The sequence below is a fragment of the Lepidochelys olivacea genome (genome assembly GCF_965140295.1).
Source record: "Lepidochelys olivacea isolate rLepOli2 genome assembly, chromosome: 1".
NCBI classification, from domain to species: Eukaryota; Metazoa; Chordata; order Testudines; family Cheloniidae; genus Lepidochelys; species Lepidochelys olivacea.
Genome location: NC_140411.1, coordinates 160,337,370 through 160,354,323, shown reverse-complemented (window position 1 = coordinate 160,354,323; position 16,954 = coordinate 160,337,370). Strand labels below are relative to the sequence as shown.

At 42.3% G+C, this 16,954-nt stretch overlaps 1 protein-coding gene across 1 annotated transcript in view; it reads left to right on the top strand.

Moving 5' to 3' along the window:
• UMODL1 (uromodulin like 1) overlaps positions 1–16,954 on the top strand; it is a 65,736-nt gene that overhangs the window by 33,569 nt on the left and 15,213 nt on the right. The window contains exons 12-15 of the mRNA XM_084622213.1: positions 4,120–4,377; positions 4,877–4,989; positions 13,307–13,520; positions 15,548–15,685. Coding sequence (XP_084478339.1) covers positions 4,120–4,377; positions 4,877–4,989; positions 13,307–13,520; positions 15,548–15,685 — 723 coding nt within the window. The remainder of the gene's footprint in view (positions 1–4,119; positions 4,378–4,876; positions 4,990–13,306; positions 13,521–15,547; positions 15,686–16,954) is intronic.

Sequence of the window (16,954 nt, the reverse complement as noted above, 5' to 3'; positions counted from 1 at the left end):
CAAATGTAACTTTTCTTGTCTGCATAGTAAACACTGACATTTTTATCTGTTTGAATAATCAAAGTCGTGCTTTCCATTCCTTCTTGGTTGCAAAGATTTGAACTGCTTCCTGCTGAAGGTCCACAGTCTGGGCCAGCTCATGTTCTATTAAGATGGTTGCAAGGCCAACCAGCCTCTCCTGTGTCATTGTGGAGCGTAGACATGTTTTTATTAACATCAGCTTGGAGAAGCTGCGTTCTCCACTGGCAACTGTTACAGGAAGTGTTAAAAGTATGCTCAGAGCAACAAAAGCATTTGAAAAGAGGGTGGTCATCTTATTTGTGCACATATATTCCAGAGCAGCCTTTGGAATTGATCCTGCTGAAATGTATCTTGAAAGGGCTTTCAGTTCATCACCTAAATCACTCGCATCAATATCACGCATGTCATCATGTGTCAATACTGTCTCTAGTGTCCTGCATTGCTGGTGTAGGCCTTCTTCAGGTATAGTGAGGAGTTCTGGAATATCATACAACATCCCAAATATACTGATGTGTTCCTTGAGCTGCATGAAACGTTCTTCAACTGACTGTATTGCACAATCTAGCACCTGGTTAAAGAATTCAACTTTGAATTGTTGTTTGGGGTCTCTTATGGGATTATCCCATGCCTTGTAATCAAAATGTCATCTTCTTTGGTGACTCTTGTATTCTTGAATGGGTGGGAAAATAGCTTCAGTGTGAAGTTCCTCTGCCAACTTCTGTGCACTCTTCAGAACATTTTGAAATCTCTCATCTGACCGGTAAGACTGTAGGTATGACTTTGCTTTGTCCAGTTCTTCCATTGCTCCAGATATATCAAGGTCAACACTTTGGAGTCTCTTGCTTACAGCATTTATTTCAAACAGTATGTCATGTCAAAACACTAAGCCGCACAGAAATTTGAAGTTATGTATGTTTCTGGTGATTCCATTTCCCTCTGCCACTGTTCTCCCGCAAACAGTTCCTGTCATAGCATTATCCACCATAATGGCAACTATGGCATCATCTATCTTCCCAGTTTGGTGTTTGTTAGGCTTTATCGCCTCCACTCGACTTTCCCATCGTGTGGCACTAAGTGGTTTCAGTGTCAGAGAGGATGTTCACAGATGTTGCTTCAAAATTTGCCATCGATGAGTTGATGCAAAGAAAAATACACAGATGCTTTGAATTACATTAAAAAATTCAGCAGCCTCACTAGAAGCTGATGCTGGATCACTGACCACCAAGCTCAATGAATGAGAACTGCATGGGACAAAAAAAGCTCGAGGGTTTAACTCATGGATTCGTGTCTGCACTCCTCTGTTCTTTCCTCTCATGTTGGCACCATTATCGTAGCCCTGACCTCTCATGTCAGCTATCGCAATTCCCGTATCATTCAGCTTTATAAGAAGCACATTTGTCATACCAGCTCCTGTAGTATCAATGTCAATAAATTCTAGAAAATGCTCTCTGACAATCACCATTGCAGGGGCCTTTTCACTGGGTTCTGTTGTTGTTACAAACTGCACCATTAACGTAATTTGTTCCGTATGGCTGATGTCAGGTGTGCAGTCCAGAATAACAGAGTAATATCTTGCTGACTTCAGATAAGCCACAATCTTCTGTTTGACTTTTGTTGCCAGTAACTGTATGATCTCATTTCGAATTGTTTTTCCAAGGTAGTGATGTGTGTACATTTCTTGGGTGGTGACTCTTCTTAGATGCTCCTGGAGTACAGCATCAAACTCAGCCATCAGCTCCACAATTTTAAGGAAGTTTCCATTGTTTGGCACATGCAGCTGATCTGAAGTGCCACGCAGTGCTAGGTTTTGGGTAGCAAGCATTCTCACAATGGCAATGAGCCTTTTCAGAACATTTTGCCAGTAAAGAGACTCTGATGCAGTCTTCTCTTGATGCTGATTATCTATGGTGGCCTTTAACCTTAGTCTCATCTCAAGCTCATTCCACCTATGGAATGCTCTCTGGTGATTTGCTGCCTTCTCATGGCATGCCAGATTTCTAGCCAGATTTTTCCAGTCCTTTGTTCCTGTAGAACCCAACGTGGCTGGAACATTAGACTGGAAGAGTTTGCAACAAAACCAGTATGCAGCATTCTGGGTTTTTGGGTACGTAAGCCAGTGGTCCCCAACCTTTCTGTGGGAATAGCACATTTCTATTCCCAGAAGGCTTGGGCGGTTGCCAGAGACCCTGCCGCCAAAATGCTGCCGAAAAGTGGCAGTGAAAAGAAGCATCGCCGCAGAAATGCACTTCTCGGTGGCATTTCAGCGGGCGGTTCTCCAGTGGCCGCACTCGGCGGTGGCATTTTGGCGGTACAGTGTCCTGTGGGCGCGCACAACTGCCCTGGCGGGCGCCATTGCACCCACAGGCACTGCGTTGGGGACCCCTGACATAAGCCATGGCCTCTCCGCTTTGTCACCATTGGGGATTTCACGCCAGTAATGTGTTGGATGGAAACTTCTATTTTCATTGTCTTTGGGGAACATGAAGTTTTTCACTTGCTGTGTCCCATGCACTACAAGGAAGTCACTCAGGCTACTGCTCAAGTGGGTCCACAGTCCTGGATCATCTAGGCTTAAGGAACTAAACTCAGCAGCAGCTGTTTCTTGCGCCTCCATCACACTCTTCTCTGATCTACACTTTTCTTCAGGATTGTGCACGGTTACATCCATTTGAGATGGAGATATGGATGCTGCAGTAGCTGCCAGGTCACCTGCACTCTGACTAACTGAAGATCAGGCATCTCCTCACCACTCACATCCTCACTGGGGCCAGAAGGCTCACCATGAATATTTGTGTCTATGTATCTCAGGAGAGCTCCTTCCTGCTTAGATAGAAAAGCTTCCTTTGCTTTCTTTCTTTTTCTGAATGCTGCCCCAGAGGAGCGTTTTCTTCTTTCACTCATGACTGCTGTTCTGTGCCAGCTATAGTGGCTCTCAACACTCAAGTGAAGGGGACAAATAAGCAGGCTGGTAGCAGGGCCTGAGTGAGGGAAGATATCAGCATCTTAAGGGCCTAACTGGCTCCTACTGCTTCAGTTGACTGCCTGTTCTCCTCAAGTGGGTTCAGGGAAGCAGCAGGAAACAGGAAGCTCCCTGAGAAGCTCGGGTTAATCAGTCCAGGCTCCTGGGGGTGCAAGAGAGTTACATAAGAGACTCCTCCTCCTCTCTCTCCCTACAGCTCCTGCTGCTTTCTGTTATTCCCTCTCACCTTTTCTCCTGCCTGCCTGTTATGTCTCTTGTACCCTCCTTTCTCCAGCACAGCACTCCACCATCTCTGTGCATCTAGAGCGGAGAGAATACATATGCCCCAGCAGCAGACACAATTTTCTACACTCTGGGTCCTAGTGGCGCCCGCCCCCCCGCCCACAGTCGGGCACCTGAGCAGGCCGCCTCAGTTTGCCTCATGGTAAGGCCAGCTCTGCCACCAGCCCCCTTTCCTGAGTCCCTTCTAGTGCTTTGTGAAGCTGCCTAGCACAGCACACAGGATGTTGGCTGGATGGCTGCTTCTCCTGTCCTTGCTGCCTCCTCTGAAGATAATGAAAGCTGAGAAAGGGGACAGCCAAGGGCCTGCTGCTAGCTACCGTGACTGAGAAGAGGAAACATCATAACAGCATCTGCTGGCTTGAGGCAGGAAGTACAGGGTTTTTGAGGAACCCACCCCCCCTGCTCTGTGTGTCAAGGGTCCCATAGCATCTCCCTGGTGCAACATCTCTGCCCTGGAGTTTACCCATCCAAATACTCTCCTTATCTAATCTTGCTTAGCTTGCTATCAGTACAGGCTTTAGCTAATATTAGACTTGTTTTATTTGTTAAAATTTACATGCAGATATTTTAATATTGAAAATTACCTAAGTAATGGTCATTCAAGTCAGATACTTTCTAGAATCCATTCCAAGGCTGCAAGACAAACTGCAGCAGACACACTGAGTAAAAATGCTTAAATTCCAATAATCTATCATTTAATTTTAAAGGCATTCCTTCTGCATCAGAATCATTGTGGGGTCGAGAACGCCTGCTTCAATCGCTAGTTCTAAGATAAATGTGGTACTTTCCCCACTTATCCCAGAGGTTTGATTGATGATGATTTCTTTTCTTCCCAGTACCTGTCCCAGCTCAAAGGATTATTTTCTCCAATGTGACTAGCATCAGCTTTCATGTAACCTGGTCCACAGATTCTGCACTGAATCCTGCTTTCCGATTTCTACTGCTTCAGGAAAAACAGCTAATATGGGAGGCTCAAACTGAGAGCACGAGTCTGACAGTGTCAGGGCTAGAACCTGGGATCTTGTACACCGTTGAAATCGTGACAAAAGTCTGTGGGAAGGAAAGTAAACCAGCACGCCAGAAAGTAAAGACTGGTAATTTCATTTAGAAACAACTCTTATGATTGCTTCTTAAAGGGTCAGCTCTTAATGCCACTGAAGTCAATGGGGGAAATGGACTTCTATTTATAAGAGAGCGCATGGCCAGGACAGGGTTTGGTGGACATACTAAGGATGATTTAGTGGCAGCTGTTGGATGTGTGGTCAGGTAGAAAACAATGGGCTGACAATGACTGCAAATTTAACAGTGGTATGAAGTCAACGCTTGAGGCTGGCACTGGAGTGGTACCATTGATATAAATCATGTCTTGTGGATCTCCTCCCTTCCCATTCATAGGCATGGGACATCTCTGTAGCAATTACAGGAGTTGCTTCTGTGGGAAAGTAATACTGGGAAACTATTTACGTTAGTTTGACCCGATTCAGCAGGTAGAAACTAGGAGGAGTACCTATGCCATGTGCCAGACAGCTTTCTTCAGAACACCAATGGTCTGTGGATCACATTCTTCTAAATAACTGTTTTCTGATTTTGCAGCTGTTCAAAAACTGAATGGATCAGTAAGAATAACAAATGTGAAATATACTGCAGGCTTGAGCAATGCAAGTAGTGAACAGTATCGTAATTTTATACAGCTGTTTCTTGGTGAAGTAAGTTGATTTAAAATGGTCATTATTTGTAAATGGGCTTCATAAAATGAGGAATATGATTGGCCAATGATGGTTCTGTACCATATATGTATCCCCATATACCGAAATGAATTGAGACCTATTGATTACATTAGAAAAAAAAGGAAGCATGGTGCAGTGGTTAGAGCATGAGCCCAGGAATCAAAAGTTTGGGAGTTTATTCCTGGCTCTCTGTGCCTCAATTTCCCCATCAGTTACATGGGGATAATCAAGCAGACTTAACTCATAGGCAAGTTTTGAGGGGCTAATGAATGTTGTTGAAGCACTTAGAGATCTTTGGACTGCAAGGCACTATATCAGTGCAAATTAATTCTGTTGTTGTCCTTTCTCAGGTACACACATGTCTGATATAGTACTGATTTTTATTATTATCCTGTTTCATATCCCCTAATTTTACAGCCTATTTCCCCCTCCCTTTATTAAGTCAGCTTTAATATCACATTTAATTAGGGCACAGAATACCAAACTACCTTGGAAGATCTATTTATCTCCTTTAACAGTCTTGTAATTCAGAGGGACTTCCTTTGGAGGTGCCACCCTCCTTTTCTTATTTTTTGGCTAATCCATCAATTGTTTGTCTTTGTTGTTCCTTTTGGCATTTATTCAACAAACACACAGGAAAACCATTGGACATATTCCAGCTGTCTGTCTCCTCTCACCAGTGTGCATTACTGAAACATTGTTTGGGAGATTAATACTGACAATGATAAATTCGTGATTGACCATTCTAGAGCTTTTCATCCAAAGAGAGCAAAACACTTTAAGTATCCCTGAAAAACAGCCATTTCTGGGATGCAAAGTGGCAACAGTTTAACCATGCTCAGGAAGAGTTCAGGATAGAAAGTGAAGAATGCTCTACGCAGCATGAAAATACAGGGGAATTCTTATCGAGAGAGAATGTGTAAAGTATAAAATAACTTCCCACTGTTGCTAGTTTACACCTTCCCTATGTGCAGTCAATGGGTCACAGCTTTCTTGAAGCTGTTTAGGTCTCAGGCTGACACATCCTAGCAATACTTGTTCAACAGCCGTAAAATGAAAGTGACATGTTCATGCAAAGTAAAAATGCAGCAAGTATCCACTGACCTCCCTCTTATTCATCATTGTTATATGTTTCAGGCTATTTTGGATATTAGAACCTTGATCAAGGCCTTGTCCCAGTTCCTGTCCCTTTCAAATTTTATTACAATGGATAAAATGAAATATTTTATCTTCATGCAGCATACAATCAACTTCTCTGCTTCAGAAGATCATTAACATAAGTAGTTTATCTTTAAAAAGATTAGGTAGCGAAATTAAAGTAAGATTGATAGCAATGTAAGCTAGGACACACAGTGTAAGCTAGGTCACACCCCTGCTTTAGGCTTAAGTTGATCACCTGTGAAAATAAGGAAATAATTGTTCCTTCCAACAATACTACTGGCCAGGTATTTATGGAGTCTTTCCCTTCCATCTGTGAACCATTAGACATAAGCCACTGCCCGAGGCAAAATATTCTTCCTCCTGATAGAGTCTTATGACAATTCTTGTGTTCCTATCTGTCAAAGAAGAGAGAGTCTGGAAAATAAAAAGAACTTTACAATTTTCTTTTCGGGATGTAAGGTCCAGACCTTGATCCCATTAAAGTAAATGGGAAAAGTCCCACTGATTTTAAGAGCAGGATCAGGCCCCAGGTTAAGTTAGCTTTGCCGGTACAAAAAGAGCAGGATGTTGCAGTGAAGGGTTGAAGCCCAGGAAACTGCAAGGCCTTGAGTCAGCAGGGGGGAAAGCTCAAGAAGCAGGAGAGAGTGAGTAAAACTCTCCAGGCAGGGAGGCCTGGCCTGGGAGGGGGAGACGATGCAAAGGCCCAGTCGGAAGGGGCCAACTGGAAGAAAAGTGGAGAAGGCAGTGCTGGGAAGATTAAATATAGTCCCTCAGGGAGGTGGGGCTGTACCCAGCTGAAACTGGGTTGAAAACCCTATGAGTTTGTGGTTTTTTGAATTATCAGGAGAGAGACGCTGAACTGGGGTTGGGGCCTAGTGAGCCAGTCTGCACCCTAAGTACACAATAAATTGGCCCTCAGGAGGGGATTATTTGAACTGAGTGTGTTCTTAAAGGACCCTGAAGAGGGGAAAAACAGAGGCAGGGTGATGTAGAGTGACCTTTGGCCCTGGGGGGTGCTCAGCTGGGGCTGCCAGTGTTACACACCTTAAGCCTGGCTTGGAGGAACTGTCCTTGGGAGTGAGAGGGTCATTCTGTCTCTGGGTACGTTCCTCAGCCTCTCTGTTGAGACTACCAAGAAGGATGGCAGTTAGTGGCAGTTGCGGGGGTGGTCTGGGTGACATGGACTCGAGTCTATTAGTGCTGGACTTGGTTGCACTTTTCTTCCAGTTGGCCCTATCATAAAATGCAGTCGGTGAGGACAGCAGCGGTGTGGGGGCAGAGTAAGAGGTGGGAAGGATTGGTACCCGCCATCCTAAATAGCAATAGCCTATTCTGTTAAAATAGCCTCTTACTCATTTTATTATCAGTCTCCAAGGTTTTGTTGCAATTCTAATTCTTCCCTGCTCAACAGGACTCCCTACGTATGTGTCTAGAAGTGCCCAGATTAGCTATTTCATGTATTGCTGGTATTTTGCCCTGGATCTATTGGCAGGGTGGCTATTATCTCTAACCAGTACCCTTCAGAAATTACTACTGCCATCCACACAGACAGCTCCTCCACTCTGAACCTATTTCTGTCTTTTACCCCTCAACAGCACCAGACCTCCAGCCATGTTACTGAGGCTCCTTTAATTTCACTAGCATTTCAGCGTGGCTTCCCCGGGCTCCTCCATGAGGGCTGCTTCTTAACTTTGGGTTTATCTCCCTCCTGGTTTTCTTGCTTTACCAAAGGGGGTTCCCATCTCATGTTGTAGCTGTTAGTTTTGCCAGTGTTTTCCTCCTCTCTTGTAACTCTCCTTTTGACAGTAATGTGCCTTTTGCTTTTTACCTTTCAATGTACTATACTGCAAGGGAAGGTGTAATTGTAGCACAGGTAACAATAGTAGTGAAAACACAGTGGCATGCACTTCAGGGTGGGCTAGCTGACCCAGTACATACCCAGGTTCCCCAGAGGCTATTACTTGGATAGCTAGCCTGTGCTGAATCCTATGCCACCACATCTATGCGACTATTGTTAGCTTTAATCTAGCTACCGCAGGTATCATGGATATGCCTACCCATGCTACAGTGACACCTTCACTCGCAGTGTAGGCATATCCTTTACCTGTTCTGTTTAGGAGTTCCTGGTGTTTCCTTTGTAACCTGATCTAACCAGCAGACCAAATTCAGTGATGAATCTGTTTGCATGCCACTTGAAGCATGTTGTGCATATGCTAAGAAGACTGAATGTGGTATAGCTAGATTTATTTTCTGGTAGTAAAACCTCAAAGTAGAGGGATGGATTTTCCTTTTTAATATAATTATTTCCTTAAAAAAGTCAGAGAAAGAAATGTCCTTTCATTTCATATACCATGGCGCTCCCTCTGCCTCCCACTTTTATCATGTATTATTTTAATGGTAGGGCATTGTTAAATCATGCAGTAACCTGAAGAGCGAGGCCAATAGTGTCACCTAGTGGCTAACTGTGATGTGGCTAATTATAATGTGAACAAAAAGAAAAGGAGTACTTGTGGCACCTTAGAGACTAACCAATTTATTTGAGCATAAATTGGTTAGTCTTAAGGTGCCACAAGTACTCCTTTTCTTTTTGCGAATACAGACTAACACGGCTGTTACTCTGAAACCTATAATGTGAACATAACCATGATGTTTTCCTGGTGCTTAGCTCTGAATAAAATCAAATAAAATTAAAATAAAACCTCCATTAAAATGGAGTCCACAAAACAAAGCTAACTGTGAGAAGGGAATATTGGTGAATGCTGAGGAAAGTCCAAGGGAAGATTGCAGACATACTTAATTACTGTAATTCAGAGAACAATTATGAAAGATGAAAACTTAAGGCTAGATTTTTGCCTTATCTTTCATGATGTTTCAAAGTAAAGGGCAGAAAGGCCCCACCCCACTGTTTGGCCAAGTAAGAGTTTCTTGGATTTTGAGTCCAGGTCTGGTGTGGTACCCTGGATATTCCTTCCAAGAGCGAGTAGGTGGGGAATGGGTGAATCCTGTCTCTACCCTTAATGCATTGGAGAGCAGAGCTGGACCAATGGGAGGGGAGAAGCTGCACCCTATAAAATATGTCAGTTTACTCCCCTGGCCCAGGAGCAAGGGGGAGTGGGGAAGGAATTGTGGCTGTCCTGAACCACTTACTCATGGCCGTGCCTTTCCCAATATAGCCCTTAATGGAGAAATAGCCTGAAAATAGCAAAGCTGCTCTTTGTCTACCTCGTAAACATTGATCTATGAAATGCTGCTCACTTGAGAGCTTGATGGTTTGATACGATTTGAGAACAAATTGTGTCAAGCCAACCTGATAGCTTTCTTTGACAGAGTAACAAGTCTTGTGGATAGAAGGGAAGTGGTAGATGTGGTATATCTTGACCTTAGTAAGGCTTTTGATACTGTCTTGCATGACCTTCTCATAAACAAACTAGGGAAATGCAGCCTAGATGGAGCTACCATAAGGTGGGTGCAAAAGTGGTTAGTTATCAATGGTTCATAGTCATGCTGGAAGGACATAATGAGTGGGGTCCTGCAGGGATCAGTTCTGGGTCCAATTCTGTTCAATATCTTCATCAATGATTCAGATAATGGCATAGAAAGTACACTTATAAAGTTTGCCGACGATACCAAGATGGGAGGGGTTGCAAGTGCTTTGGAGGATTGGATTAAAATTCAAAATAATCTGGACAAACTGGAGAATGGTCTGAAGTAAATAGGATGAAATTCAATAAGGACAAATGCGAAGTACTCCACTTAGGAAGGAACAATCAGTTGCACACATACAAAATGGGAAATGACTGCTTCGGAAGGAGAACTGCAGAAAGGGATCTGGGGGTCATAGTGGACCGCAAGCTAAATATGAGCCATCAGTGTAACACTGTTGCAAAAAAAGTGAACATCATTCTGGGATGTATTAGCAGGAGTGGTGTAAGCAAGACACGAGAAGTAATTCTTTTGCTCTACTCCACGCTGATTAGGCCTCAACTGGAGTATTGTGTCCAGTTCTGGGCGCCACATTTCAGGAAGGATATGGACAAATTGATTGAAGGTGTAGAAAACATGACCTATGAGGGAAAATTGAAAAAATTGAGTTTGTTTAATCTGGAAAAGAGAAGGCTTGAGAGGGGACATGATAACAGTTTTTAAGTATGTAAAAGGTTGTTACAAGGAGAAGGGAGGAAAAATTGTTCTTCTTAACCTCTGAGAATAGGACAAGAAGCAATGGGCTTAAATTGCAGCAAGGGAGGTTTAGGCTGAACATTAGGAAAAACTTCCTAACTGTCAGAGTAGTTAAGCTCTGGAACAAATTGTCTAGGGAGGTTGTGGAATCTCCATCATTGGAGGTTTTTAAGAGCAGGTTAGACAAACACCTGTCAGGGACTGACTAGATAATACTTAGTCCTGCCATGAGTGCAGGGGACTGGACTAGATGACCTCTCGAGGTCCCTTCCAGTTCTATGATTCTATGATATAGGAATGAGGGAATTTAAATAGAGGATCTTGCAAGCAAAGGGCAAGAATTATTATTTTGAGACTGTCTACACTATGAGTTAGAGGGGTGATTCCCTTGCTTACACACACATACTCGAGTTAGCGTGATTCTAAATAGTAGTGCAGCCATGGTTGCATGGACAGTAGCAGCAGAGGCTTGGCTTAACCATGCCAAGTACAATCCCACCTGAAACTGGTAGTTCTGTAGTCAGCACAACTCAGCCATACCTCCACGGCCACTACTTGTGCTACTGCAGCTACATTGCTAGTCATACTCGTGCTAGCTTGAGGAGAGCTAGCAGGAGTAGATGTGCACAAGCAGGGTAATCACCCCTCTGAAGCAATGAAATCTCAAGTTCTACAACTTGGGATATTTCCTCCTCTTGGCGTTCTCATTTGAAGCTAATGGGAGTGATGTACGTATGTCAGGAGGACAGTGCATGTCTTAGGTTTGTCTCGGCATTTGTCTGTCTTGTCTTAGAGTGTAAGCTCATTGAATTAGGGACTGTGTCTCGCTCTGTTTGCACAGCACCTAGCACAGTGGGGCTATGAGCTTCTTTCCACATTTGCTACTGTGAAATAAATAATAACAATAGAGAACTGATTATTACAAGGTACCTTACTGTGGAATGCGAAGCCTAATTTTAGGTATCTAGGTTTGAAAATTTCAGTGTAAGTTGTCTATTTCCAAATGTGAAAAATATCCTAGGATTCACCGACACAAATAAGTGCCACTGAGAGCTCACAGTCTGAATTCAGACATGACAAAGCAAGTGATGGTCAAAACCAGAAAAGAATACAGGAGGGGAAAAGAAACACCAGGGATACTATGAGCAGCTTCTGAAGCAAGGACAAGAGGAGAACAGAGTCCTTTATGGAAAAATTCAGTGCATCTAGATATTACACTGGTGGCATATTAGAAGTGTCTGACAGGCAGATAGAAACAGCAGTTTACTCAGCAGTCAAACTTTAAAGAGAGATAAGGCTGTGTCAACAGTGTACAGTATTTCTCTCCCATATTTGTTCTGCACATCCTTTGCACATATATTGTGCATGGTTTTAAATCTGACAGATACATAAAATGTTATCAAACTAGCTGACTTTCATATAGTTGTATTTAAAGTTATGTGATGGATAGTAGTTTTACCAGTTTTCCTCAGCACAAAATTTACGGCCTCTCTCAGAAACTCTGTATTATTGTTGTAGGCTTCTCCTCTGGAACGCAGCGTGGTTGGGATGGGTCATCTCAGTTTGCATCTAAATTAGTAGAGGAAATAAATAGGATGTATTGTCTGCTCTCTCTCGTTACTGGTGTTTAAACTCTTTAACCATGTGGTAGTATCAATAGTAACCCATTGCGTTTACATAGTGCTTTCCATCCAGTGATCTCAATGTGCTATTCAAAGTTATTTAATTTTCAGCCTCATAGCCTATCTAGAGCTTGAGAGACAGGCCAGTATTATCCTGCGTGGTATATCTAGGGAAGCTAAGGCACAGAAAGGTGGAACAGCTTGTCCAAACACATGCATCCAAATCAGCGGCACAGCCAGAAGTAGAACTATGAATTCCAGTCCTGTGGAGACGAGACCATCCTTCTATCCAAAGTAGTACAAAAGATTGTTGCTATAGCCTAGTGATTGGGGAGGTTCAATAGTCACTGGGAAAGGCTGTGTTTTCTCTTTTCAGTCCAATATAAATTCCAGAACATCTGCATATCGATTAAGTGTTTATTATCATTAGTCATGATCAACTGCCCTAACTGTAGTTCTCTGAGGCTAAATATTCACTTTCAGATTGTTTTAGTTATTTTCTGGCCTGGCCACGAGGCTGTCAGGGAAATGTGGGAGCCTGGGACATGTGTCCAGCTGGCAGTTAGGATCTGCAGCAAAAGTGCAAGTCTCCCCATGGAAAACTCCTGTGAAACATTTTTGAGTTAGTCTGGGCTGAGGCTGCGTGGAGACCCTGAAAGCATGAGAAACTGTTTTTCTATTTCCCCTTTGATTTGATCATTGGGTAGATGGAGGCCAGATTTAATCGTAATACACAGAGGAACTTACCAGGCTTGCCCTCTGTGGAGATCCACCATGGGGGAGGGCAGGGAGTGGTATGGCTGCTACATTCACGTAGGATTTGTGCTGCAGAAGCAGCTATAAGATAGGGTTGAGGTTCCAGAGGAGATTGTTGGCAGATATTGTTGCAGAGATGCACAGAATCTGGGCATCCTGAGTCCACTCTGCCCATGCTGCCTCCATAGCCAAAGCCTCTTAGTATTGGGCTGCACTGGCTCCTTAAAAGCCCCATGATGGAGGGAATAATGAGGCTGAATTGCACCAATGGAATCTCTCTCCTTGGCAGGCTAAGTGTTACCAGGGACCCCTGTCAATATCTACGCCTATCTCCTCCTGTGTATGCCCTGAGCTGAATCATTCCTGTGTTTTATATTCACCGTTAAATACATATTTCAGCCAAACAGTGGTATTCAGAAAATTCAGTAGTTAAATAAAAGCCCATTTTCTGCTGTCTCTGTCCTGAACATGAAGCACGGTAGTTATGCATAATGTTTGGGCATTCTGAGTCATCTTCACAGCATATAATTTAATTCATACTTCTGCCCATGTTCACATGCATTATATTTTGATCACAGGTACGGAAATCTCTGCCTCTTAAGTCTCTTCAGGAAATGGATCTTGGTTTGATAAAAATGCTGATAACCAGTGTTACTAATGGAAGCATAGTGGTAGGTTTCGATTTACTGACTGCAAAAGACTTGGATATCCACCACCTTTCCACAGATTTTCAGGATGTCTTTAAAAATAGTTCCTATTTTACAGTTGACAACAACAGCATCTCCATACGTGGTAAGGTGCAGTTTTATATCACTGTAATTTTTCAAAACTAGCAACAGGATAAAACCTGTCATTTTGTTTGTGATTTTGAGAGTACAGCTTCTGTGAAAGTGCTGGATGAAAACCCATGATCTTTTCCTTAGCACTTCTGCCAGTTCATCCCACGAGCTCTTTCAGAGAACTTCAAAAGATACAGTGAGATGTGTGGTGTAGCAGGGCTCAGATGTAGACCCTCAGTTTGGTTTAACTAGGACCACTAGTTATTGTACAGTTTCCTTCTTCTTACAGATCATTGATAAAGAAGATAAATAAAACTGGTCCATTGATTGACTGCAGTAGAATCCTTTTTTATACAGCTCCTCAAATTGATGTCTCTGTATAAAATCATTTCTAATCCTTCTGTTGATGACACATCAGCAAGTTTTGTATCTACACCACAACGTGTTTATTCAAATAATGTTGTTCTAACCTCTCAATTAGAATTGCAGGCAGGACAGTATGGAAAACTTTACTAAAATAGATTTATTCCATCTAGTGCATTCTCCTTGCCTGCCACACTTACAATCGTTTAATCAAAGAAGGCTATCGATTTTGTCAGACATTCTGTGTCCTTTATAAAGCCATGCTACATAGCGTTCATCAGGTTATTGTTTTCTAAGGGACAGATTCTAGCAGCCTTACTCACATTTCAGTGGGACTACTTGAGGATTAAAGTGCTACTCATGTGAGTAGAAGTGGCAAAATCTGCCCCAAAGTAATTAGAAAAGGTCAATCTGTTATTCTTTGCCCCCATCTTTCATTTGGTTAGAATAAATGAACCACAGTCTCTTGTAACTTTCTTTGCTCCTTCCTAAAGACATCCTTCTCCAACTCTGGTTCTTACTGAGATATGTTCTGCCTACACACTCTTATTGAGTTGTTCATAATGGTCTTCAGCTATTCCACAGTTCTGATACTCTCAGCTACATTTCAATCTGCACACTGCGGTAGATGGCCCTTAATGTTTCTTCTCTGAAAGTAGTGCACTGCAAGTCTACAAAAGCTGAGTGCAGGTTGGATATTTCTATATCTATTTGGATTTTTAGTGCCCATTTTCGGCTGTGAACACTCGTTTTGAATCTCCTGCATGTAAAAACAAAATACATGTTCTCCTATGGCACAGAGTCTGATTTACATAAGGCACAGAAATCCATGCTGTTGACCACATGGAGGTGCATTTTCTCCACCTTCACCACAACCAGCAACAGGTGTCTCATTAATAATAAAAGAATGCCCATATCATGGTAGCACGTCAGTGAGGACAGTGATATATATGCCCCCTGAAACTGGCATTAGTCTGAGGGGTTTCAGGGACAGAGTTAACACGAGCCACCTCTAGGGGTGTGGTTAGTATGCAGATTAGTGAGAGTAACAAGTGGGAAATTTGAAACCCACCTGTGCCTGTTTCCATTTATGCACAATCCTGAGTAGAACCTGTACAAAAATTGAAATTTGTAACAAATATTTGTCCTTGAAATTCTAAATTTTGGTCGAAGAATGGGAAAACAATTTGATGAAACTTTCCCAAACTTTGTGGCCTGTTTTTCAACCAGCTCCAAATATTCTTTAAATTACCAACCACCATCTTCCCTCTTAAGAGTGTTGAGTCTGTAGGATGGAAGAGTCTGTTTGGGAGTAGTCCCTTGTGACAGCTATCAGTTTTGGGGGATGGGAGAATTAATTGGGTGTGCCGAGGGGAAGGGGTTGAGGGGATCTGCCCTCCCATTATCAGCTGCCAGCAATACCACTGGAGGCTCTTGCTAATTCTGACCTTCCACGCACTGAGTATTCTTGCTCTGCTAGCATCAGCAGCTTCCGGACTGTGTGTGTTACAATCTCCCAGATAAACAACACGCATGTTGGTGCCATGATGCTGGCAATGAGAACTAGTGTCCTGGGTACCATGATGGTAGTTCCAGTTAAGGAATAATCACAATGCCAGTAATGCTTTCTCTCTCTTTTTTTTTTAATAAAAAACCCAAAACTCCAAACCCCAACAGATTATGATGAGTGCGAAAGAGAAGAAGATGACTGTTCCTCGGATGCATCATGCCACAACACATATGGGAGCTATCAATGCAGCTGTAATGAAGGATTTGCTGATCTCGATTCAGAGAGACCTGGGAGAAACTGTGAAGGCAATATTGTTTTTCATTACCTAGTGATTTATTTTAAATTATAATGATGGAGTCTTCATAAAATCATTTAGTTACATCCACTTCTGGTGGAACTGCACTGCGGTCCATGGAGGTATACTAGGGATGACTTTGGCTCAATGTGTTCGACCACATGCTACTGAAAAATATGTATATTTTAGTGTATTTTGCATATTTCTGTTATATTTAATTGCATTTATTATACTTTTGCTTTATCATAAAAGTTTACTGTATGAACAGTTAATGGGCCCAGTTCATTCTTTTATTTTTTTTCTTTTAACAATGATTTCTCTTTTCTCATTTTCCCCCTTAAAGGTAAATGGAATTGTTGAGAGTACCAGTTATTTTCTTTCATAAGGAGTAATAGAAGGGACATCAGAGATAGAAGATAAGAGACTAAATCAGAGTGGAAGCAGTTTATGTTATGAGTTATAGTATGGATAAATACTGATGTTATAACTCATTGATTTGTCTTTAGTTAATGCATCCAACTCCTGGCACCTTTCCTCAAATAATTTATTTGTTCACCTAAAACAGGTCTTTCAGTTTCTCAGTTCTTTTGAACCACTTTTCTATGGATTGTATTTGTTTTTGTAACCATAGTGATGAACTCTGTGTATTGGCTGAAATCTCAACATTGTAAATACATGCCTATCTTTGTTAGGTTTCAGTAAATCAGGACATTTTCTTAGCACTGTGATTATAAGGATTTGGGAAAGACATTTCTGAAAGAGCTCCTGGATCCTTTTTCCTGCCATGAGATCAGTAATTTTTCAATTTAGGACATTCTCAGAAGACATGAAGATGGTTTCCTAGAAAATATATTTTTTAAAAAATTTGGATTGGCAAATGCATGCTATTCATGCATATAATTCAGTAAAATATTGCATAATAGGATCCACACTATTCAAAACAAATCCAGTATTAGTTATGTGAATGTAGATCATTACGTTGGTTCCCTCTAAAATCAAAGATGGGTGCAGAGTAGGGCTGTGAGTATCATTAAAGTATCATAGGGCAATCTAACAGGTAACCCAAAAACCTGTGATAGAAAAGGGGCTGAGGGAAAGGAGTTTTGTGTTCAGTACCCAGACTATCCCCCTCCTACCTCCCCCAGTTTCCTTCTCTTTCATCCCTCCCTATCCCCAGTAAAAAACTCCTACTGACATACATTTGCTAACTTCCTCAGTAAAGCTCCTTACATACATCTATAGACAGTACCTACCTGCTGTAATACTATTGTGCTGCAGG